The sequence below is a fragment of the Dermacentor albipictus genome, chromosome 7 (genome assembly GCF_038994185.2).
Source record: "Dermacentor albipictus isolate Rhodes 1998 colony chromosome 7, USDA_Dalb.pri_finalv2, whole genome shotgun sequence".
Lineage (NCBI taxonomy): Eukaryota > Metazoa > Arthropoda > Arachnida > Ixodida > Ixodidae > Dermacentor > Dermacentor albipictus.
Genome location: NC_091827.1, coordinates 3,483,112 through 3,507,682, shown reverse-complemented (window position 1 = coordinate 3,507,682; position 24,571 = coordinate 3,483,112). Strand labels below are relative to the sequence as shown.

Here is a 24,571-nt window from a genome sequence, read left to right as displayed (position 1 = left end):
CGCGCGTCGTCTCTCTACAAGATCGCTTTGCAAACACCTGCACGACGATGCCATATAATATCAAAAATTGTTGCACCACTTATTTTTTTGGTAGCTCATCGCACAGTCAACTATGTAAGAATTAGGCGTGCAAAGTATCATTGAAAAAATATATGTTCGAAATATTGTCACGTAGTAGTGACAATGAAAATGATTCAGACTGAATCGGAATGATAGTGGCAAGCAATGTCGGCAATCGTCGAAAATCTCGTCTGCGGGTCAAACGCGTCGGCTTTCATACATCAGTCGTCGAAAGCTCCAGCGTATTCGCTGGTACCCGCGCACCTTCCAGAAACTACTACACGATTCGTGTCGCGTATGCAATCAGATCATACAAGGTTCGTCGACAACTGACAACCGACAGAACCACCAATGACATTCGCGAAACTTCCGGTGCGTTCAGGCGCATCCTGAACGATAACGTTTAACATTTTTTAGCCGGTGAAATACGGTCACCGGATAGAGATGAAGTATCCGTGTCAATATAATTATGATTGTTGGTGCATGAAAGAAACGTGAAAAAGTGGGTTCTGAGAAAATCAGCAAAAAAGAATTAAAACACCAGTATCACTCACAAAAAAAAAACCATCTAGAATAGCTAAAATTTACGTGATTCGTAGCTTGTCTCCTCCCGATTCTTGATTCTGTCAAATCTTGCCCATGGAGAGAGAGCGTAAACTTTTATTTCAAATCAGCAAGATTTGAGTCCGGCGTCTTTTAGTGGGTCTGGGCACCCGCCGCGGACGCGGTTCCAAGACCTTGTCTCGAAGCGGCTTCCTCGGCTCGCTGGACGGCCCAGAGTTGTGCTGTCAGGTCAGAGCTGAGCAGTGCGGTCATCCAGCGTGACTGGAGGCTGGCGGTGGAAGAGACAGAGGGGTCGGCACTGCCCGACTTGTTTGTTAGGTCCCGACACTCCCATAGCATGTGATTTAGTGTGGCAACCTCGCCACACGATGTGCATCTGTTTGCAGTGTACATGTCTGGATACATGGCGTGCATGAGTCTGGGGTTTCTGTAAGAGTCTGTTTGTAATTGTCAGAAGTGTACTGCTTGCGTCCTGTCTAACATAGCGTGAGGGAATGGGTATATGCGTCTTTGTAATTGGTAGTGTGCCGTGATGTCGTGAAAAGTGGTCATACGATCCTCCCATGCCCAGACGTTTGCAGTACCCCGCGGGGGCTCTTCCTCCGATGCTGCTCGGTGAGTCAGGCCTCGAGCAACGCCGTGAGCCGCTTCGTTGGGGGTGCTCATTCCAGTGTGTGCCGGGATCCATAACAAATGCCTTCGGTTATCAACGTCGGCCTCTCCGTGGTGTATGGGATGTCGCTGGAGTATCTGATACGCCTCTTGCGAGATGCGCCCATTTGCAAAATTGCGAATTGCCGTTTGCGAGTCACAGATCACGTATGTAGCTTTGGTTTGTGTGAGGGCCAGTGCTATGGCCGCTTCCTCTGCCGCTTCGGCATGTGCCGTGTTCACGGTGACGCTCGTGAGGTGGTTGCCTCGGTGGCTAGTAACTGCTGCCACGAAACTCTTCCTGTCTCGATAGCGGGCTGCGTCGGTGAAGACCGCCTCCTTGTCGTTAGAGTAACTTTTGTTGATTTGTTGTGCCCTGGCTTTACGCCTCCCCGTGTGGTGTTGGGGGTGCATGTTGCGAGGCAATGGGGGTACGTATAGGTGCTCGCGTATGGGTCTTGGAATGTCTACTTTGACGCCGTGTTGCGAGTGGTATGTGATGCCGAGATTTTCAAGCACGTGTCTGCCCGGGCGGGTCTTGGATAGGCGTTCAAGTTGGGACACTTGTTGCGCCTCCACGAGTTCTTCGAGCGTATTGTGTAGGCCTAGTTCTAAGAGCTTGGTGGTGCTAACTCCAGGCGCAAGTCCCAACGCACATTTGTACGCCTTGCGTATGAGCGCGTTGAGCTTGTTTTTTTCCGCAACCGTCCAGTTGTGAAATGCTGCCGTGTACCTTATCTGGGGAAATGACGAAGGCTTGTATGAGTCGGATGACGCTGCCTTCGCGCATGCCCGCGTGTTTGTTGGTGATGCGTCGAATGAGCTGCATCGTGCTGGTGGCCTTTGCCGTTATCTTGCGAAGTGCTTCGCCATTGCCACCCTTATGCTCTATCATCATTCCTAGCACCCGGATTTTCTCTACTATCGGGATGGGTAGGCCATTTGATGCCGTTAATTGGATCTTTTGCTTTTCCAGCGGGGTGTAGCATTTAGGTGGGCGCCCCTTTCTGACTGGTCTATACAGCAGCAGTTCGGATTTTTCGGCCGAGCAGGCGAGTCCCATGCCCACGAGGTAGTTTTCTACGCATTGGATGGCCTGTTGTAAACGTTGCTCGATCGCTCCGTCGCTGCCCGTTGTCGTCCAGATCGTAATATCATCCGCGTATAGCGTGTGATGCAGTCCTTCGATTTGAAACAATCGGTCGGGCAACCCCAGCAGGACGAGGTTGAAGAGCATTGGCGAGATCACCGAGCCTTGCGGGGTGCCCGAGCTGCCGATGTTGATTTGCTCTGACTGTAGTTGCCCCACTTGCATGCGAGCGGTTCTTCCCGTGAGGAAGTCTCGGACGTAGTTGTACGTGCGCAGGCCGAGATTTAGATTGTCTATTTGTCGCAATATGGCATCGTGGCGAACGTTATCGAAGGCCCTCTTCAGGTCCAGCCCGAGGATGGCTCTCGTCGAACGCCCCGAATTGTCTATGATTTGGTGTTTTAGTTGCAGAAGGGCGTCTTGCGTGGAGAGATGTCTTCTGAACCCAATCATGGTGTGTGGAAATAAGTCATTGTCCTCGAGGTAATCCGTGAGTCTATTGAGAAACGCGTGCTCCATTAACTTGCGCACGCAGGACGTGAGGGAGATGGGGCGCAGGTTCTCCAGCTGTAATTTCTTGCCGGGTTTCGGTATCAGTGTGATATTTGCTTCTTTCCATTGCCGGGGTAGCTTGCCGTGCGCCCAACACTCGTTAATGTATTTTGTTAGTTTCTCGATCGACCCGTAATCGAGATTGCGTAGTGCCCTATTGGGTATTCGATCGGGGCCAGGGGCCGACTTGGTGTTCAGCTTTACGAGGGCCGCCTGGATTTCGGCAACGGAGAATTCCTCGTCTAGGGTGGCGTTGCTTTCTCCTGAGTAGTCTGGATATATTTGCGGTGGCGTTTGGGATATGTAAAGGCGTTCCGCATCCCGTAGGAATTGTTCTTCCGTTCCCCCGTAGGCGTGTATGATTTTGTATATGCCTTGCATGTGTGTGGTCTTGGTGTTGGCGGGATCGATCAGGTACCGCTGTATCTGCCACGTGCAACGCGTGGTGAGTTGACCATCCATCTCCGCGCATTTCTCTTCCCATTGTTGATGTTGCAGGTTAAGCGCGTGCTTTTCTATTGCTTTGTTGAGCTGTGCTATCCGTTTACGCAGTCTCCTATTGTGTCTCTGTTGTTTCCATCGGTGCTGCAGGTTAGTTTTGGCTTCCCACATGTGCAGCAACCGGGAGTCTATTGTCTCGAGCCCAGCTGTCGACGGGATCGTTTGCGTCATGCGCTCGATATCCCACCGCAGTTGGTCGGTCCACTGTTCTGTATCTGTGATGTCTTCCATCTGTTGCTCATCACGATGTTTGCGTAGCCGATTCCAGTTGGTGATCTTCATTTGACGACCGGCATTGTGTTCCTGCGGACCGCCTTCTGCTTCTATGGAAATAATGTAGTGATCGCTCCCCAAGTCTTGCATGCATGGTGTTTGTCCAAGTGACTTTGCGTGTGTTGCACGTGAAAGTAAGGTCCGGCGTCGTGTCAGTGCTTACGCTGTTGCCCTGCCTTGTTGGTGCCGCGGGGTCGGTGACCAGCTCGAGTCCGGCGTATTGCGCCGTTGCCCATAGGTGGGTGCCTTTGGGGTGATCGTGCTTGTAACCCCACGCCGTGTGCGCCGCGTTAAAGTCCCCCCCAATGAACAGCTGTTGCCCCTTGGCGGTGTCGATTGCCCGTTTGAAGAGGACATGGAAGCGGTGCTGGCGGCATCTGGGACTGCTGTAGACGTTGAGTACGAAGATGCTATTGCGGGTCTTGCGGGGTGGAATTAATTCTACGAGAACGTTTTCGATGTCTCTGATTTTGGTATCGTGTTCGATAACTGTGTGCGCTCGCTTGACCAGTGTGGTGACGTTTGGTTTCTCCGCCTTGCCTGTTATAGACTGGTACACCGCGAGTTTGGCGGGACCATTCGTTTCCTGCAGTATATATGATGACGTCTGGGCGTTCGGGGATCGTTTTCAGGTATTGTTGTAAGTGCGCTCGTTTGTTTTGGTAACTTCTGCAGTTCCACTGCCATATCGTGTGTTTTTGTTTCGATGAGTGTCGGGCCATGCTTATATCTTGTTACATGTGTTGCGCCGCTTCCCTATGCGACGGTACGATCGTGCTGTTCGCGGCTTCTAATCTCGACAGTCTGAGGTGAATACTCTCCAGCAGGCTCCGCTGGATGGTACGCGTGATGGACGCGATGATAGTTTCCCCGAGATTGCTTAAGCGAGCCTCGAGTGCATCTATTCGCGCGTCGCGTATCGCTGCGCGCGTGCGCTTGGGTCGTGTTGCCTCTGTAAGGGTTGGAGTGGGTCTTCGTTTGGTATCGGGGAACTCGACCTCGTCGTCCTCTATGGGTTCCTCTTCTGTTCCCTGCGTGGCCTGAGTGGTCTGTGAGGGAGCGGGTCTGCGTTTAGTGTCGGGGTATACGACTTCGTCGTCCTCTATGGGTTGTTCTTGAGTCTCATGCATGGCCTCTGTATCGGTACCGCTCTTCACGGCATGCTGGAGTTGTTGTATGAGGTCGTCTTTTTCGCGAAGCTGTGTCTGCATGTGTTCTATCTGCTTCTGCAACGCTTGTATCGCCTGTGTTAATTTAGTTACCTCCGTCTCTGTTTTAGCGGGTGCTTTGTCGCGAGCCTTCGTGGTTGGTGCTCGTTTTCCCGTGACCGCATCTGCCCAGCTCACCTTCTCGGTGGTTTCGGTGTCTCTTGTTGAGGTCCTTCTGGGGGTGCGGCTGCGAGACCGGCGTTGCTGCTGCTGCCGTGGGTTTGGGGTGCGGCTCCGGGACCGGGAGCGCCCTCGGCTGCGGGTCCTGGATCTCGAGCATGGCTTGCCGGCGGGGCTGGTGGCTTTGGCGGCCGCCTTCGCTTCCTCGGCGGCCCTGTGTCGTTCCCATTGCCTCTTTGTCACGACGTAGGGGGTCTTGTACCTTGCGCGGCAGTTGCGATCCGCTGTCATGTGTGTTCCCCCGCACAGCTTGTAACGTGGGGAGCACTGGTGGTCGGGGCCTGGGTTGAGGGCGTCACAACCACGGCCCATGGAGCACCTCACCTGTTATTATAAATTGTTTTCACGCATCAACACCGCATCCTGAGGCCTTCACACATTGAGTGTATTGCTAGAAAACATTTTCACAGTGTAAAGGCCATGTTCTATTGTAACTGGTTTCAACGTGTCAAGTTCGTCTTTCGGGACATTAATGAAATGACATACCGTCAGATAATACAAGCTTGAGAATTGGAGGGTTTTAACAGGGGTCTTTCGTTGCCCTTTGCCAAGTCGTACTGTTGAAGCGCTTATTCGAATGTATGGGGGCAGCTCATTTGCATAATGTGAGAATATATATATATATATATATATATATATATATATATATATATATATATATATATATATATATATATATATATAGAGAGAGAGAGAGAGAGAGAGAGAGAGAGACGAAACTTTATTAATGAATGGCCGGCAGATTCGTTGTGGTGGCCTCAGGTGGCGGCTCCAAGTCCTTGGACTCGGGTGGCATCTTTGGCTTGCCGGACGACCCAGAGCTGGTTTGCCAGCTCTGAACTTTTGAGAGCCGCCTCCCAGCGGCGGCGACGCCGATGGAGAAGGTCCCCGGCGGGTCCCGCAGCTGGGGCGGCGTCGGGGAGAAGCGAGCTCGAGGCTTCCCGTACTGTGGTAACGGCCGCGATTACGGACGCGTCGCGAACAGATGTGGTCCCATTACCATGGTTGCCGGCACATTCCCAGAGCATATGTCACAGCGTTGCTCGCTGTCCGCAAGCTTTACAGGCATCTGTTGGATATAAACCTGGGTAGACGTGATGTAGGACCGCGGGGCTAGGGTAGCTGTGTGTCTGGAGCAAGCGTAAAGTTACGGCCTCATTCCTGTTTAACTTGTCGTGTGGTGGCGGGAATGTGCGTCTTTGGAGTCTGTAGTGTTGGGTGAGATCTCTGAACGTGGTCAGGCGATCGCCCCACGCCCATTGTGATTCTAGTTGCCGCATTTCTGTTGTAGTGTCCCGACCAGGCAGATCCGATGGCCCGCTCTCGGGGGCGGGGGCGGCGGCCGCATAATCTGCGGCGGCTCGGCGTGTGAGACCTCGAGCCGTGGCGTGGGCCGCCTCGATGCCCGCGATGCCGCCTCGATGCATCGGTGTGTGCCGGGGTCCAGAGGAAAAAGAATTCTGGGGTTGCGAGGGCGATGACGAGTCGCCGTCGTCACAAATTTGGAGTATGCGGACCGCTTCCCGCGAGACGCGACCGCGCGCGAAGCCGCGGATTGCCGCCTGCGAGTCGCTGATCACGATCACAGCGCTAGGCACCGTGGCCAGTGCTAGGGCTATTGCGGCTTCTTCGGCCGCCTCCGTGTGTCCCGTGGTGACCGTAGCGCTCGCGAGGCACTTACCCGTGCGGTCTACAACCGCGATCGCGTGTGCGCTTTGCTCTCCTTCATATCGCGCAGCGTCTACGTACACCGCCTCGTTGCTGTTGCCAAACTTCTTCTGACGGTCTCTTGCTCGTTTGTTGCGTCTCGCGGCGTGGTGCGTCGGGTGCATGTTTTTGGGAAGCGGCGGGATGATCAGGCGGTCGCGGATTGAGGCCTGAACCACCATCTTTTCTCCATGCTGACTGTTGTACGTGATGCCGAGTGCCTCGAGGATGCATCGACCTGTCTTTGAATTAGATAATCGTTCGTACTGCGCAATGTCGTGCGCCTCGATTAACTCGTATATATATACGAGTTATCGTATATCGTAGTTCTCGTATATATACGATAACTCGTATATATATATATATATATATATATATATATATATATATATATATATATATATATATATATATATATATATATGAACCGATTCTTTTCACGATATATACACTTCGTCATGGCACACAAAAAATATTGTTGTTTATTGTTTTCAGCCTGCTGTGATGTAATGACTGAGCAAGATATATTCAGTTTGTTCTGTGGGGCACGCAATAATGGCTGTGGCATATTATTTTATCGCACAATACTGGATACAGTAGATAAGCATTAATAAAAGTCAGAAGAAATTAATAGCACAATGCATATGATCAGGCACATAGCACATTGTTGCACTTTCTTAATTCCTGCCTTTTCTTTAATTGCACAAAAGCTACTGCACTCAAATATTATACTAGTACATTCTTAAAAAGCCCGATTTTATACTACGATAATAATCATTCAAATGTTTATTATAGTGCCCAGGAACAGCTAGAGAGCCTTCGTACTGGTGCACTTAACGAGCAATACGTGCGACAAAATGTACAAAAAACATGAATGTGGTAGACAACAAAATGCAAGCTAAAGAAACAAATAGGGAAAAAGGAAAACGAGGAAGAGCAAAAGGGAGTTAATCAAACATAAATATCTAAAGATACACAAAACACAGGAAATACAGGCAATACAGACATAGTTCTTATTATGTGTTTTGGAGTCGAGCCATATATAGCACAGTCTTGCGACAAGGCCAGACAAAGAATGCGCAATGCTGCCTCCGGTATACGTTGCGGCACGAACAAATGCATATGATCAAGAAGCTTTGGGGAATGGATAATGTCATGGACCACCTTATACAGGAACAAAAGGCGCGAGTTGAGGTATATTTGAGAAGGCACAACTGTGGTCGCCAGAATGGCAAAAGTGGTGTTTGAAGATAGATATCAATTTATTCTGGACGCGTTCAATGAGGTCAGAACTATAGATTTGCACGTTGCACCCCCTCCTGCAGAGGCATACTATAGCAGTGGAAGACACACAGCAGAATTTCAGAAACACAAAAGGTGAGTGGAAATCATGCAATATACGGCATGCAATTCCAAGAGCGTGAAGTACATGTTGTGTAATTATCTATGTTAAGAGAAGCTTGGCATTTTGTCGAAGTACACACCAAGATCTTTCATTTCATTGATCCTAAGGAGTGGAGCATCCCGTAGGGTGTATGAAAATTTCGCATGGTGTGTTGTCCGCATATAACTTATTGCCATAGTATAGGAAGCATTTAAGAGTGCCTATTGTTTTTGCACCAGTTTGAGAGTGAAAAAATGTATTTTTGGAGGTCGATGCAGTGGTGAACACTGTTGACAGTCTCAAATAGTTCTAAGTCGTCAGCACACAAAGCCATGCTATTAATTTATCAAAATGGTCTTAGCACTAACAGAAAGCAAATAATCCAATACCGATTCAGTCACCTTTGACGCACTGCAGAGGACAGATATAGGCCGGCAGTTAGTAATTGTACATCTAGCACCTTATTTGTGCATGGGCAATGTCAATGCTACCTGACGAGTGCTAGAAAACGTACTAGACTTTAGGGAACTATTGAAGCTGCTTGTGAGAAAAGCGAACATGTATGCTTCCATACGTCTTAACCCTTTTCAGACGCCACTTTATCCCGTTGATTGAAAACTTGCTTTCACCACATCCCTTGCACCTTCAGAATCATAGAAAGTGTACAGCTGCAGAAAAGCTTAAGAATTTTCAGTTGTTTAGCGAGTTTTGTCAAGTTTACAAAATTTCGACTCCACGCGAAAACCCACTACAGGAACACAAGATATGAAAACATATATTATTTCGCGTTTTGGAAAGCCTCAAGAGCACTTATCCAACAACTTGAAAATTATGCCGGGTGCATGACATTGTGAAAAACAATGGAAGTGAACTCAGTACACACAACATACTGACACAGAGTAAAAACACCGAGCCGTGTACCTTTCCACTTATTTTGCTAGAACATTCTGCACGTTATTCAAAATTGCAGCATTGTTCCAATATAAATGTTTCAAGATGTATGAAACACAATTTCAATTCCATTGCTTTAATCGGTGCTTTTGCTATTGATGCACTCTCCCGCTGTGTACAATTGTGTATACAGCGTCTCAATAGGTTAAGCTCTGCGGAAGAAATACCATCAGCACCACAAGAAAGGGGAGGTTTGAGGCACTTCATACAATTGAAAACAAGGTTTTCATTGACTGATAGCGTACACACCGTGCCCGACTTAGAAGGAAGGTCACGTGAAGCATATTTCACACCATATAGCGAACAGAAATGTTCTGCAAAGGCATCAGCAGTCTTCGGGAGGACATCACCATTTTCATCAAGAAGACGTACAACTTTGGCACTCTTTTTAGAAGAGTGAGAGCGCACGAAGCTCTAGAAATATATTGAATTATGTGTCACGCTGGCTTCAACACAATCAATGTGGTCGTAGTGATAATAATAATAATAATAATAATAATAATAATAATAATAATAATAATAATAATAATAATAATAATAATAATAATAATCTTAGTGGTAACACGGTACTCTAGACTAAAGAAAAGGCTGATGTTAGAGGCCTGTATGTTAGATCGTCTGATAGCCAGCCATCTAGAGCAGGAATTTGCAGGGTGTAGAAGACAACCCTTCCCCTCCACGTGCGCACACACGCACACACTTGCTCAATCACACAGCATGGCACACATGCACACAGTCGGCGGGTGAACAACACAAAGGAGTGCTAATTCAGTCAGGTCGCAAGGAAGGGGAGTTCGAATGGCCGAGGGGGGAGGGGAAGAAAGCTCTGTATGCCAGATATAATCATGGAGTTGTGATGTCGAGCCATACAGGCGTGATGGGGCTCAGGCTATGCTGACCACTTGTTCAAACGAACTGAAGAAGAAAGATGAGTGCTGTCCAGAGAGCCGTCAAGCACCCTGTAGTATAGACTAGTGCAACGTTGCGCTGGTATTGCAAGATGCGCCACTTGACGGGTTTGAGGCAATCCTCGTAGGCTGTTACGAGGTTGTGCCAACCGAAAGGACAGGAGTAGAGGGTGCGTGTTGTCCGGCGCTGAACAAGCTTAAGTTTGTAAGCGTCACGAGTTTGGTACGGGGACTATATACTGATGAACAGTACTCAAGTCGTGACAGAATGATAGAAGTGTAGAGTGCTCGGAAAAGCTCAGGTCATGAGGGAAGGGAGACACGGGGCACAAACCGAACAATGGGCTGATGCTTAGATACAGTGCTGGGGACATATGCGGAAAAGTTGAAAGAACTGACTGTTACACCCAGAATAAGAAGGGCCAGAACAGTCTTATAGACTCCAAGGAAGTAGGTTGGACACGCAGCAGTTTTTTTTTTTGTGGCTGATATGCACGACAGCACGTTTTGCAGTGCTACTACAAAGTTTGTTATTGTAGGCCCAGTCGTTCACCTTTAATGTACTTATGTCAAGCACGTATACTGTGCATCGGCATAATTTTGCTGTGCAAGTATTAACTTGTTAATCAAACACATTCTGCGCAGATGCATTAGTAACTTGGTTTTGAGTATTCTCCTGACTACAATTTATAGTATCGCAGCAAGAAACATTTTAGTAGAAGCTGAAGGGATTCGAGCAGTTTAAGCATACCGACTGCACAAAGCACTGATGACACCTTTTCACCTTCCTCACAATGCACTCACACCATCTACACTTTCCATAAACAAAAAGAGAGATAAAAAATCGAGAACAGTTTCATCGACTCAGTACTTGCTGCTTCTGAAGCAGGCATCGAAGCAATCCTGATATACGCATAGGTATATACGCATATACGCATACTACATGCATAGGTCCTGCATGATGCAGGTCCTTCTATGCACTGCACACAGTGCACACGTTTCAAACACTGCAGATCTTCTTTCTTGCAGTGCTCAAGTATAAGGACACATTGACTCAAATATGACTGCGCTGTCACGTATGCTTCAATGCGTCAGTGCTCTTGAGTGATGCACGAGCGATTTATCCCCAACTAGCCCAAAAGATGCATGCACTTGAAAGAAGTGAGTGAATGAGTACAGTGAACTTGTTTTGAACTGGACTCACATGCCGAATAGAAGAGCGCACTGTCAGCTGAAACGGGCGGCATGGCTGATTACATACGTATTTCTCATTGTTCGGCTACTAGTGTTTTTTGCTTTCGAAAGGTTGCCACTGGAAACAGCACAGAGCTTTCCCGTTAAACTTGAGTCACATGAGATCACACGAAACACCCTGCGGTTGACCACCCCAAGTTCCACACGGTTCATTTACCACATCATACATTACACGAAGTCGGGAGTGCCATATTTTAAATCACTGCAGCACCAAACTGAACTAATAATTCATTTCCTTCGACAGAGTCCCTCAGCTGGGCTCGTTCACTCTCCAGTTACGAACTCGATGGACGCGCTAGGCCTACGCGTAACGTAAACAACATCGGCGGTAGGCGACTGCTGATTATCCAGGCTTCGGAGCTCGAAACATGTTTCAATTCGTTTTGAGCACAATAAAATACACATACAACTAGCACAGACGTTGTGGCAATCGTTATTCGGTCGGCTGTTTTAGCAGACGATCACACTGAGGCTGGCGAAACCCAGTGGACAGGTTGGATTAGTCGGCGTCGTTCGAAGTCACTTCGGATTCACGTTACACTGTCACAACCCACGGTCGTCGGTCGTGTCGTTGCCGTCTTACTATTACAAAACTGTCTTTCAGGAACACTTCGCGCGCATTGTGCGTCCGAAGAACTCGGACGATCGTTGATGTCGGCGCCTTCGCATGGGCGACCATCATAGGCATAGCAGCCGAAGGCTTCGCAGCCTCCGATTGGTTGATGCTGGCGACGCGTCGCAGCCTCTCATTGGTGCATTCCGGCAAAGCTTTGTCTCACGTCGGCGAACTCCTAGCATCGGCAGTCGACATAATCGCTGCGCGTCGTCACGCTTCGCCCTGTTCCCGATGGACGCTTTTGACGCTTCGGCGTGTGCCGAAGCTTGCCGACGCGTGTCAGTGGACCGGGCTTTAGAGACTCGGAAGAGCCGCCAGTGATTGAGAATTATGTTTGGGAAGGGAGCAACAGAACTAAGGCGGAAAGGAAGGGTGGGGGAGTCGGAATGCTCATCCATCAGGGAGCCAAATGGAAAAGAGTAAATTCAAAATGTCAAGAGCATCTTTGGTTATCAGGTACAATGAGTAGGAAAAAACTTGGCTGGGCGTTATGTATTTGTGGACCGGAAAAATTTGCACAGAGAAGAATAAAGAGTTAGTGGAATGCATAAGTGCTGATATTAAAGGTTTGGGGAATGGTGCTGAGATTATACTATTAGGTGACATGAATGTCCACATACAGGATTTAGATGGCTATACTGACACAAACGGGAAGTCAATGCTAGATCTTTGTGAACAACATAACCTTGTTATCATGAATACAGGGCCTAAGTGTGAAGGGCAGATCACGTGAGAAATGGGAAACCGGCAATCAACCATTCATTGCCATCTGATGACAGAAGGGATTCATGATAAGTTGAGACAAATGTCCATTGATGAGGAAGAGTATAGCAGCATAAGGAGCGACCATAAACGCATCATTTGGAAAATGGGATATATAGTTGGGAAATAGAGCAAGGGGGGCAAAATGGCCTGTCCAATTTGAACGCTGAACAAATAACAAATGTAGTCACTAGAGTCGAGAAAGAACTTTGAAAGGGCCAAGTAAAGAGTGGGAATATAGTGAGCTTCTAAGTGTAATAACCACAGAAATGCGGAAAAAGAAACATGTTCGTTGGAAAGGAAAAAGGAAACCGAAAAGCTGGTAGAACTCGGATATACGAGAAGCGATCGCCGAATGACAGAAAGCATCTCGAAAGCACCGACAGGCAAAGAAGGCGCAGTTGCCGCATGATGAAGTGGCCGATAAATGGAAAATATTTCCGGTTTGTTTGTCGTTGTTTGGGATATCATCGGTCTTAGTAAGATTAGAAGAACTGGTGAGACTTATACATAGCAGGATAACGGACATGTCCTCTGCTATAGAGGTCTCCCAGATAAGAATCAATATGGGGTAGGATTCCTAATCCATAAGAACATAGCGGGCAACACTGATGACTTCTACAACATTAATAAGAGGGTAGCTGTAGTCGTAATCAAACTTAAGAGGTATAGATTGAAGGTAGTACAAGCCTATGCTTCAACATCCCGTCATGACGATGATGAAGTAGATCACAAAACTGATCTACTTGATCTAATTCATGTACTTCAGAAAAGTGGAAACTCAGTATGCTGTAATATGGTCGACTTCAATGCAAAAGTGGGCAAAATGCAGTCTGGTGAACAAGGAATTAGCAACTACGGCGTTGATTATAGGAACGGTACGGGAGAGATGCTGGTAGAATTCGCAGAAAGGAATAAGCTTCGAATTATGAACACCTTTTTCAGGAAGCGTAGCAACAGAAAGTGGACCTGGAAAAGCCCTAATGGTGAAACAAGAAATGAAATTGACTTCATATTTTCTCTTGAACCCAGCATAGTGCAGGATGTAGAAGTGACAGGTAGGGTAAAGTGCAGTGATCATAGGTTAGTGAGGGACAGGATTTACCTCAGTTTGAAGAGAGAAAGAGGAAAATTGGTCAAGAAGAAACAGGTCAACCTAGAGACAGCTAGTAAGGGCAAAAGCAGACAAATTCAGGCTGGTACTAGCAAACAAATATGCAGCCTTAGAATCGAGAGATGATGATGACATAGATCTAATGAATAGATTTAATGAATGAATGAATCTAATAAATAGGCTGGCTTCAGAGGCAGCAACTGAAGTGGGAGGCAAGGCACCAAGGCAGCCAGTAGGCAAGCTCTCCGAAGTAACTAAGGACCCAATAAAGAAATGAAAAAGAGCAAAAGTGCCCAACTCAAAAGATAAGATAGAATTCGCGGAACTGTCAAAACTGATCAACAAGGCGAAAATAAGTGATATTCGAAACTACACTGTGAGAAAGATTGAAGAAGCCGTGAAAAATGGACACAGCCTAAAATCAGTGAGAAAGAAACTTGGCATAGGACAACGAAGACATGTGCATTGAAAGATAAGCAGTGTAAAATTATCACCATTGTCGAAAGCAGCGGAAGAATTCTATACTGACCTGTACAGTACCCAGAGGAGTCAGGATACCTCAATTAGAAACAGTAATGAACAGGATGCAGAAAGTGCTGCTATAACTAGCGATGAGGTCTGAAGGGCCTTGCAAGACATGAAACGAGGAAGAGTGGCAGGAGAAGATGGAATAACAGCCGATTTAATCAGAGATGGAGGAGACATGATGCTTGGAAAACTGGCGGCTCTTTATACGGAGTGTCTATTTACGGCAAGGGTCCCAGAAAACGAGAAGAATGCAAACATTATACTAATCAGCAAAAAGGGAGACGTTAAAGAATTGAAAAATTATAGGCCAATTAGCTTAAAAAGGCAAGCAAGTGTTTGTACACCTGCCTTTGCTTCGTGTGTTGTCGACAAATTCGACTTCGCCCTGCCATCTGCTAGCCGCCTGGTTAGATCAGATGGTAGAGCGGCTGCCCCGGAAAGGCGGTGGTCCCGGGTTCGAGTCCCGGACCAGGACGAATTTTTCTTCAACGATGAGGCTTTTCTTTCGAGGAACCCGTATGCGCTTCCTTTGTAGCAATAGCTACGAACGGGTGGATGTCTGATTTTCCCTTTATAATTCATCATTTTTGCATCACAAATTCAACCAAAAGTGTCCTATTACGTATGAAAGAAGCTTTAAATGTTATTCTTATATTATGTAAGAAATTAGTAATGTATAAGGCATCATATAACAAAGCAGTTATACGAAAATAGAGAATACTATAGAAAACTAAGGAATAATATAAGAAATAAACTTTGCGGAGTATTGAGCCTACTACGAAAGAGTCAGCGCATACTACCAAAGCCACAAGAACTTACATTCTGCAATATTCTTTTTTCTCCTCACTCTTATATTACTGCCATTTCATATGGGCTATTAGTTTGGTTACCCGTGCCCATTCAACTGGTCATTGCCAGGGGATTACTCTTCTTTATTAAAGTTTTTCAGCTTCCTTTCTCTGGGCCCGCCTTTAAGCATTGCTGCTCTCGGAAACGCGATGATGATCCAGGCCTACCAACTCTTCGGGCACCTACTCTATGATCCCTGTGCTCCATTGTCCAATTCTTCATGCTTTATCATTAAACGCCTAACGCGAGGCCTCTCTGTCCTCGCTGAATGAGTCTTAGGACATCAGTAGTTACCGTGCTTACCTCTTATTTTTCCAATTGGCTTTGATCGTAAATTATACGCGTTGGGACTTTCACCCCTCATTTTGATTTTTCATTGGCTTTAAACCCGTTATTGCTTTTTAGCAGGTACGGGTTTCCCCCTTTTCTTTAGTTTGCTTTCATAATTTCGAGGAAAAGACGAAAACCGGGACACACACACGCAAACACAAACACAAACACACACACACACACGCACACACACACACACACACACACACACACACACAAAAGAGGAGAAAAAGAAGACAGATCCGACGTTTAAGCTGGCATCGGTGCGAAGCGAAGCCATCTGTGATGTTTGCGCAAATGGTAAAGTAAATGTTATGCACACGTAAGGCTAATCGCCGACATGCTTGCAGAAATTGACATAATTTAAGCGTTATCGTATACGTAAATAGAATGTTAATGGCACAAGGGCAATTGAATGTTTAACCAAACGTAACGTGGTCAGGTAATGGGTGTTCACGGCAATGGGATGGCACCGATATAAGACGAAGGTATGACCATGATAGAACCAGAACAGCCCGAAAACCGCGGCATGACGCTCTTACACAGTTACCACAGCTGTATGACCATGACGGCATGCTGACGACTGCATGATTGCAACGGCATTTGAAGGAATGACTATGAAGGAATAAGAACAACGAAATGACGACATCTTAATAACGACGATGCAATAATGACGACAGATTGACGGCAACGGAACGATGACGATTGAACCTCGACGTGATTAATGAGGACAGAGTGTCGACGCCGAAGTGACGAAGGCAGAACGCTAACCACGAATGTCTGAGGATCACGACGGAATGACGACGATGTAACCGAGAAGGCTTGATGACCGCGATGTGACCTTGACGGAATGACAGCAGCATGACGTTGACGGCACGCCGATGACTGCATGATTATGGCGGTTTACGACTGCACAACAACCTGAGGACGAGAGAATGATAGTGGCGTGACGAAGTGACAAAGAGACCATGCGGCGAACGAAAGACGACAAAGAAATGACGACGGTGGAATGACGAAGACAAACTATATTAAGTACAGGGGTGTTTTTGCATTTCTCCCCCATCGAAATGAGGCCGCCATGGCCGCGATTTGATCCCACGACCTCGTGATTAGCAGTGAAACACCAAAGCCACCAAGCAACCTGGCGGGTAAACGCTTCGAAATAAGTCAGAAACATTAAAGATACGCGACGCATTGCACTTAAAAACCTGCCTATTCCTACAAAGTATAAAATATTTGAAACGCTAAGTTCTCTAGGGATATTGTGAAAAATAGCTAATAACATCAGCGGGATACTTTAAAATACTTGCTTACAATATTTTTTAAAGTTGTATTTCATCAACACGCATTTACCATCGCACACAAACGTGACGTATTGTTCGCCCTATGTAAAAAAAAATTGACCTTAGTTGTATTCATGTCCGCTCGCAAAACAGAGTAATAACGCTGTGGATCACCTGCATACGTATCCTACTGGAAAATGCGCATTGTTACGAACTTTCACCGCTGCACCACTATTACGACTTTGTGGTCCCGTAGCGCTCGTCACCCGTTTCGTGACAGAGCGTTGGTAGCGAAGACTCCGAGCCAGGCGTCGATGAGAATAACGAAAGGGATTTTATACATTATATACAGGTCATTGTACAGGACAAGATCGGATCGGCACTGGGGCCGAGAGCTCACACAAACGCGACTGTTCCCGCACGACGGCGTCCGGCGAAAACGCGTGACACATCTCACCCCAGTCGGGAGCGACACTCTCTCCCGGTGGGTCGGCGGATCCCGTTTTTCAGGTGGCGCGTCGCTGCTTTTATAATCCCCGAGGAACCATTGTCACTCAAACGGCCCAATACAAAGTCAGCACACGACGGTCGTCCGAGGGGTCCAACCAGCGACCGCGCTGGCCACCCGGTTCAAAGTTCGCGCGCGCGGAGACCTCCATGCAAAAGGAGGTGCGGCGCCGGGCTGTCTGGCACACGCGGACACGTCCAAACAGGCTGCTCGCCGAGGCTTCTCCCGCAGGATCCCGCTGCCTGACGGCTCAGCATCTTGACTCGGGAAGGGAGAATTAGGGCGCTCGCAGGATAGATTCTGCATCTTGCAGATTCGGAATCCGGGCTTGTGGTAATGGCACAACAGCATTTAACCCACCCATTTAGGGGGGACAGGATAGGAGTAAACTTTATTTGTCCAACGGTTATTGATGTTGGTGCCCGGGGCTAGGCTGCCAGGGGTCCATCGCCCGAGGAAAATCTTTCGAGATCCTCGACAACGACCCTGGCCCGCTGGAGGGCCCACTCCTGGTCTCCGAGTGCTTCGCTGAGGAGGACGGCTTGCCATCTCTCAGTGAGGCGCCCCGCTTCACAGGGTCCTGCTGTTGTCTTCCCCCTTCCTTCTTGTCCTTCTTCGTCATGGCGTTGGCATTCCCAAAGCAGATGAGCCATATCGGCCCGTTCGTGCTCGCACCACGGGCAGCCGGGCGACGGGTGCAGCGCGGGCCACAGGCGGTGCAGGTGGTAGGGGTTGGTGAAAGTGCCCGTCTGCAACCGTCTCAGGTCGACCGCCTGGGACCTGTCTAGGCGCCCGTGGGGTTGTGGATATTTTCTTCGTTCTTTCCTATAGTGACCAAGCACCTTTCTGTACGTTGCCGGAAACTCCTTGACATCGCAGTCGGCGTCCTCGAGATCCCCGCTCCGTCCGCCGCGATTTGTGTTGCATTGGTAACGACAGCGGCCGTGCCAGAAAGTCGCCGCCAGAAAGTGCCGTCGCCGTCACTCCTCCGCTGGGGTCCCGCACAACAACGGCAGCGGCTGCCCTCTAGGTGACCGCGTCGCGGCGGGTAAGCTGCCTCGCGACGAGGTGGGCGCGCTCGTAGTGGTTGGGTGGAGGGTCGGTGCGTTATCGGCCGTTAGCATTGTTGTTGTCATTATTGTCGTGGCTGTTGTTGTTGTTACTGCCAAGCTCCGACTTGCGCGGGGAACCACTTAAGGGACTTGTTTGTAATCGTGCCGGATCCGAAGTCCCCGGCCCGGGCGTTGAGCATGCGCGCCACATCCGCGGACACCCAACCTTTGGTGTAGTTTCGAATCGCTGATTTGGAGTCGCTGATGGTCAGGTTATCCTCCGCACCCCCGTGGAGTACCGCGAGGGCTATGGCCATCTCTTCCGCTGCTTCGACCGACGGCAGCCTCGCTGATGGCGTGACTCGGATCGTTCTCTTTGCATCTACGACTGCCAAGGAGAAGGCGGGCGCCGCCGTCGTCGGCCGGCTATGTCGATGTTGCCGTAGTTGTTGCTGCCGTTTTTGTCGTAGTAGCGGTAGTGATGGTGGTGCTGGTAACTGCGGTTCGTCTCGCACATTTCCTTGTAGCGGCGGTGGTGGTCGACGTCCCTCGTCGCCATCAGAGTCACCGACTAGCCGCGGGTACCTGGCTGCATCGACGAAGAGGACGCCTTCTTGTCTTCCATGCTTCTCGAGGATTGCTACCGACCTGCGTATACGTCTTTGCACGTCGTGCACCGGGTGCACATTCTTCGGCATGTTTTCCGTCTGTATGGCGTCCCTGACTTCCGGTAGCATTGATTCCTTCAGTCCACGCGCCTCGTGATATCGAATCCCGAGCAAGTCTAGGATTCGTCTTCCCGTTACGGTGCTAGACAGCCTCTCCAGCTGCGCGATTCTCTGCGCCACGGCGATCTCCTCGAGCGTGTTGTGTACGCCCAACTCGAGGAGCCTGTGGGTTGTCGTGAACTGGGGTACTCCCAGGGCGGTCTTGAACGCCCTGCGGATTGCCACGTTCAGCTTGTCGGTTTCGCTCCTGTTGCAGTCGGCGTACGCGGCGACGTACGCTATGTGGCTCAGCGCGTACGCCTGTATCAGCCTCGTAACGTTGTGTTCCTTGATTCCTTTCCTCTTGTTCGCGACCCGCCGCACGAGGTGTGTGGCGGCGGCCGCTTTCTTCTGCAGTCGGGCAACCAGCTCACGGTTGGCGCCGTTCTCTTCCAGCCACAGGCCGAGCACTCGCAACTTGGACACCGTCGGTATTCGGGTCCCATACATTACCCATACCATGCACTCAATTTTCCCGAGATATAAACAAGATGCCGTGTTTAGCTCCCCGAGAACACCAGAGAAACAAACTACGGATCTCGCATGATGCACGAAAACAGAACAAACGACAGTTTAGCAATTATCTGCAGCACTTGAATTTAAAGCAGGAAATTGAAAGATTCGCCAACCCATTATGCTTAAAATTGTCCGTATTTTCACGAAATTTTAAGTCTTTATTTCGTGCTGTAGTTTTAGGAGTCCGGAAACATTTCGATTAGCGGCAGTATAACACCCTGGAATGCTTGAACAAATACATTTCTGCAAAGGCTGTAATAAACCTACACAAAATTAACATTTATCGCTCATCGTTCAGAACATTGCTTCGTACTTCGAACACCATGCTCCGCATAGATTACCGAGGATACCGGGGGAAAAGAACTAAATGTTGTGAATAAAGGATGAAGAATGCGAGAAAGGTGTTACGGTCTTGCATGAAGGCTCGCATAACAGGGCCTCGATAGACGCAAGTTTATTGCACCGTGCTAACTGATGGAAAGGTATGAGAACAAAGGGGGAGGCGCCACAGCGTTCCCAACGCACTTCTTGCAGGCCTCCAGGAGCATCACTTGGCTTCTGGTGTATATCATTTATCGATGATGCGCAGCCGACGAAAACGAGTATTCAGTAACTGTTTTCAGAGCACACTAGCACGCTACATAATTCAACTTTTCGGTACACGTCAGTAAAAAAGGCCCTGATTTCTACTAAATATGAAATACCTGCTGTTTTACAGTGAAGCTGTATACCTCTGCCGTCCAAGGAAATCTTCGTGTCGTTGTTGACGTGGTAAGCAAACAAAAAAAAAACTCCCCATACGTGAGCCGATCCCGGAGATACATCGCAATGCCAAGCCCACCCGCGGCAGAGCTGAAGCAGGCGTCAAGCATTCCCCATACGTTGGACGATCCTGAAGATAGTGCGATGCCGGGCCGATCCATGGCGGAGGTGAAGCAGGCGTTAAGCGCTCCCCATACGTTGATCGATCCCCAAAATAGTGCAATGCCGGACCGACCCGCGCCGGAGGTGAAGCAGGCGTTAAGCACTGCCCATACGTGGGCCTGATCCTGAAGATAGTGCAATGCCGGGGCGACCATCGGCGGAGGTGAAGCAGGCGTTAAGCACTCCCCATACGTTGATCGATCCCCAAGATAGTGCAATGCCGGGCCGACCCGCGGCGGAGGTGAAGCAAGCGTTAAGCACTCTCATAAATGGGCCGACCCCGAAGACGGAGCTCGACGTTTCTGCGCAGGCGCGAGTAAGAGCGAGCGCGCGAGAGAAAATCTGGCTTTTGCTTCTTAAATATATGACTCAGCCTAGGCACTACGGAGGAGGTTTCTTAGAGCGCGTTGTATTCGTTTGTCCCCTAGAGATGCCGGCATTGCGGAGTGCAATCGAGTTGGTTTATACGCTCCGCCGCTGGCTGCCCGCGCGGTGAGGCAGTGGGCGCGGACGCCGCTTGATGATCGCTGTGTTTGAAGGGACAATGTTCGGACTGGTGTTGTATAAGTCGCGGGTCGCTTTTTTCGTCGCGACGATAGATCGGATTTTTTACAAGCAGTGCTCCAGGAGGGCACGTGTAACCGGCAAACGGAGGCCTCAGGAGAGCACCTGAGGTTATATTAAAGCAGGCGGCGCAGGATCTCCGGGGCACCCAAGCGGTAGCGGGGGGATCAAAGCTGGAAGCAGAGCGGCTCGTGGGTTGGTGCCGCGGAGGCCGAAGCGTGCAAGGGGGTGCCCACATAAAAAAATTTGCGGTGCGCAATAGCGGACATCCCATCTTAGACACCCCCGGCACGCGCAGGCCACGGCGAGCCCACGGACCAGTACGGCTTCTAGCTTTGATGTCACCGTTGCCGCTTTGGTGTCCTGGAGGCGCCGTCAATAATGCGAAATAATAACACGTTGTTTTCATTAGTAAAAAAAACAAGATCGGATAAATATTATCACAGTCGGTAATGTGCGAAGAAGAGGACTATGATGGTGGCCTGAGACACCTTGGGACCCGTGTACAGACGTCCACTGAATCTTACGTTGCGTATATCCAGGACGTCCTCTCCCTTTGCCGCAAAGTGGATAACAATATGGCAGAGGCAGACAAGTTCAGCCACGTTTTAAAAGGAATCGCGGACGACGCGTTTAACCTTCTTGTTTACAAGAACGTAACAACGGTCAATGAGACCATTAACGAATGTCGCCGCTTTGAAGACGCGAAGAGTCGCCGCATAGTTCAACACTTTACGCGGCTACCCAATACCGCAGCTTCATCGACGTGCGAAGACATTTGTCCACCGCGTGAGCCCACTTCCTGCGAGAACGTCGTACGTATCGTTCGGCGAGAAATCGAAGCAACGTCTCCTGCCACGCCAGTGACGCAGAGCTTTAACGATTCCAGGCCGCTTGTGTCTCTCATTCAGTCGGTAATTCGCCAAGAACTGGCCAATGTGGGTCTTCCGTCCATCTGCTCCGCTCGCCGTCCTGGCTTTGCTTCGTCTGCTGCCTCTGCCCCTGTTCACCGGAGCAGATACGGTCCATATCCGGGCTATCGCAACCCGGCTGAATGGCGCACACATGACGATAGGCCCATCTGCTTTTACTGTGGACGTGTGGGACACATCTCTCGCCACTGTCGAAGTTCCTGGCCAGCCCACTCTCGACCAAGCTTTCCCGCCTACCGCCGCTCCCCACTGAATCCTCGCCCTACATCACTCTCCACCGATGTTGAAGACGCTCCTGACAACGCTCGAGCCACCATGGCCAGCCGCTCGCCATCACCACATAGTCGCCGCTCCCGTTCGCCCCAGCATCGTCGCTCTCCATCCCCAGCTTACCGTCGCCGCCCTCCGACGGGAAAATAACTGGGGCAGCTCCTGGAGGTGATGCTGCTCTAGAACCCCGGCTTGAAATTCCTCTGTTGACCCTGCCTTCTACTCGGAACCTTCTGGACGTGGACGTGGATGGTTTGCCCGTTACAGCACTCATCGACACTGGAGCCCAAATTTCCATCATGAGTGCGGAGCTTCGAACGCGCTTGAAGAAAGTACTGACTCCTGCTCCGACTCGACTGCTCCAGGTCGCCGACGGTGGAACTCCGGTTGTGCTTGGAATGTGTACTGCTCGTGTCAGTGTCGCCGGTCGCCACACGTCCGTTTTGTTTAGTGTGCTCGAACACTGCCCTCACAATGTTATCCTCGGAATCGACTTTCTGGCCGCCCATTCTGCTCTGATTGACTGCTCCGCCGGCGTTGTACAACTTGACCTACCCCTACCTGTTCCCGTTGACCTTCCTGCTCAAGCTCCAACTCAGCTTTGTTCCGCGGATTTTATACGCCTGCCATCTCTTGCAGCAACCTGCATCCCTGTCTTAGCCTGCCCACCTGTACCTGACGGAGACTACGTCCTTACTCCCGCGACTTCAGTCCTGCTTTCTCACAATGTCTCCTTTCCGCACACCATCGTTTCTGTTGCGGACAATCAGACATGTCCTCCCATCCTAAATTTCGGACAGTGCCCACAAGTACTTCCTCGAGGCATGTCTCTTGCCACATTGTCACCGACGCACGAGTGCCACATTTCCGCTCTATCTTAGCGCCGTCTTCGACCAATGCTCATTCTGCGCCTTCTACATCAGCCCCGACCGACGAGTTTACAAAGATGATTGCACCGGACTTCTCAACCCAACAAGCCGCAGAGCTCTGTTGCTTCCTCGAGTCCTACTCCGACATTTTCGACCTGAACGATCGCCCTTTGTGTCAAACTACGGTCGTGAAGCATCGTATGAATACCGGCGATGCAGCACCTGTTCGCCGACGCCCATACCGGGTGTCGCCTTCTGAGCGGCACGTTATCCAGAGCGAGGTTCACAAGATGCTTGCCAAAGGGATTATTGAACACTCTTCCAGCCCGTGGGTGTCCCCTGTTGTTCTCGTCAAAAACAAAGATAACAGCTGGCGATTCTGCGTTGACTATCGTCATCTAAACACGATCACCAAGAAAGATGTATATCCACTTCCCCGCATTAACGATGCCTTGGATAGTCTCCACGGTGCCACTTATTTTTCATCTATAGACCTTCGCTCTGGATATTGGCAAATTGCCGTGGATGAAATGGACCGTGAAAAGACCGCATTCGTCACACCAGACGGCCTATATCAGTTCCGGGTAATGCCTTTTGGCTTGTGCAATGCCCCAGCGACCTTTGAACGGATGATGGACATGCTCTTGCGTGGTTTGAAATGGTCCATCTGTTTGTGCTACTTGGATGACGTCATCGTATTCTCTTCAACTTTTGCGACTCATCTTGAAAAACTTTCATCTGTTCTTTCTGTTTATCGCACCGCTGGCTTGCAGCTCAACTCATCCAAATGCCACTTCGGTCACGGCCAAATAGCCATGCTCGGACGCCTCGTCGATTCGTCAGGCATTCGCCCCGACCCCACTAAAGTTCCTGCTGTGCAGAATTTCCCCGTACCAAGTTGTGTCAAAGATGTTCGCAGCTTTATTGGCCTTTGCTCTTACTTCCGCAGGTTTGTGGAAAATTTCGCCCATGTTGCCCGTCCCCTGACTGACCTCCTGAAGAAAGACGTTCCTATCTGTTGGGGCTCTGAACAAGCGTCTGCTTTCTTGCAGCTCATCACGCTGCTCACCACACCTCCTGTTCTCGCCCATTTTGACGCCTCCGCTCCGACAGAAATCCGCACTGACGCTGGTGGCTACGGCATCGGCGCAGTTTTAGCTCAACGCCAATGTGCGCACGACCGCGTCATCCCCTACGCCAGCCGCCTCCTCTCTCCCGCAGAGCGCAATTACTCGGTTGCTGAGCGCGAGTGTCTCGCCCTCATTTGGGCGGTGGGCAAGTTCAGGCTTTATATATATGGTCGGCCATTTACAGTTACAACCGACCACCACGCCCTTGGCTTTCATCCCTTAAGGATCCCACCGGACGCCTCGGTCGCTGGGCCCTACGGCTGCAGGAATACAC

The 24,571-nt window shown here is 49.6% G+C and overlaps 1 protein-coding gene across 1 annotated transcript in view; it reads right to left on the bottom strand.

Annotated features, from left to right (window-relative positions):
• Positions 1–3,620: 3,620 nt before the first annotated feature.
• LOC139047667 (arginine and glutamate-rich protein 1-B-like) overlaps positions 3,621–24,571 on the bottom strand; it is a 90,105-nt gene continuing 69,154 nt past the window's right edge. The window contains exon 2 of the mRNA XM_070521556.1: positions 3,621–5,403. Within this exon, the coding sequence (XP_070377657.1) occupies positions 4,426–5,391 (966 nt within the window). The 5' untranslated portion in view covers positions 5,392–5,403 and the 3' untranslated portion in view covers positions 3,621–4,425. The remainder of the gene's footprint in view (positions 5,404–24,571) is intronic.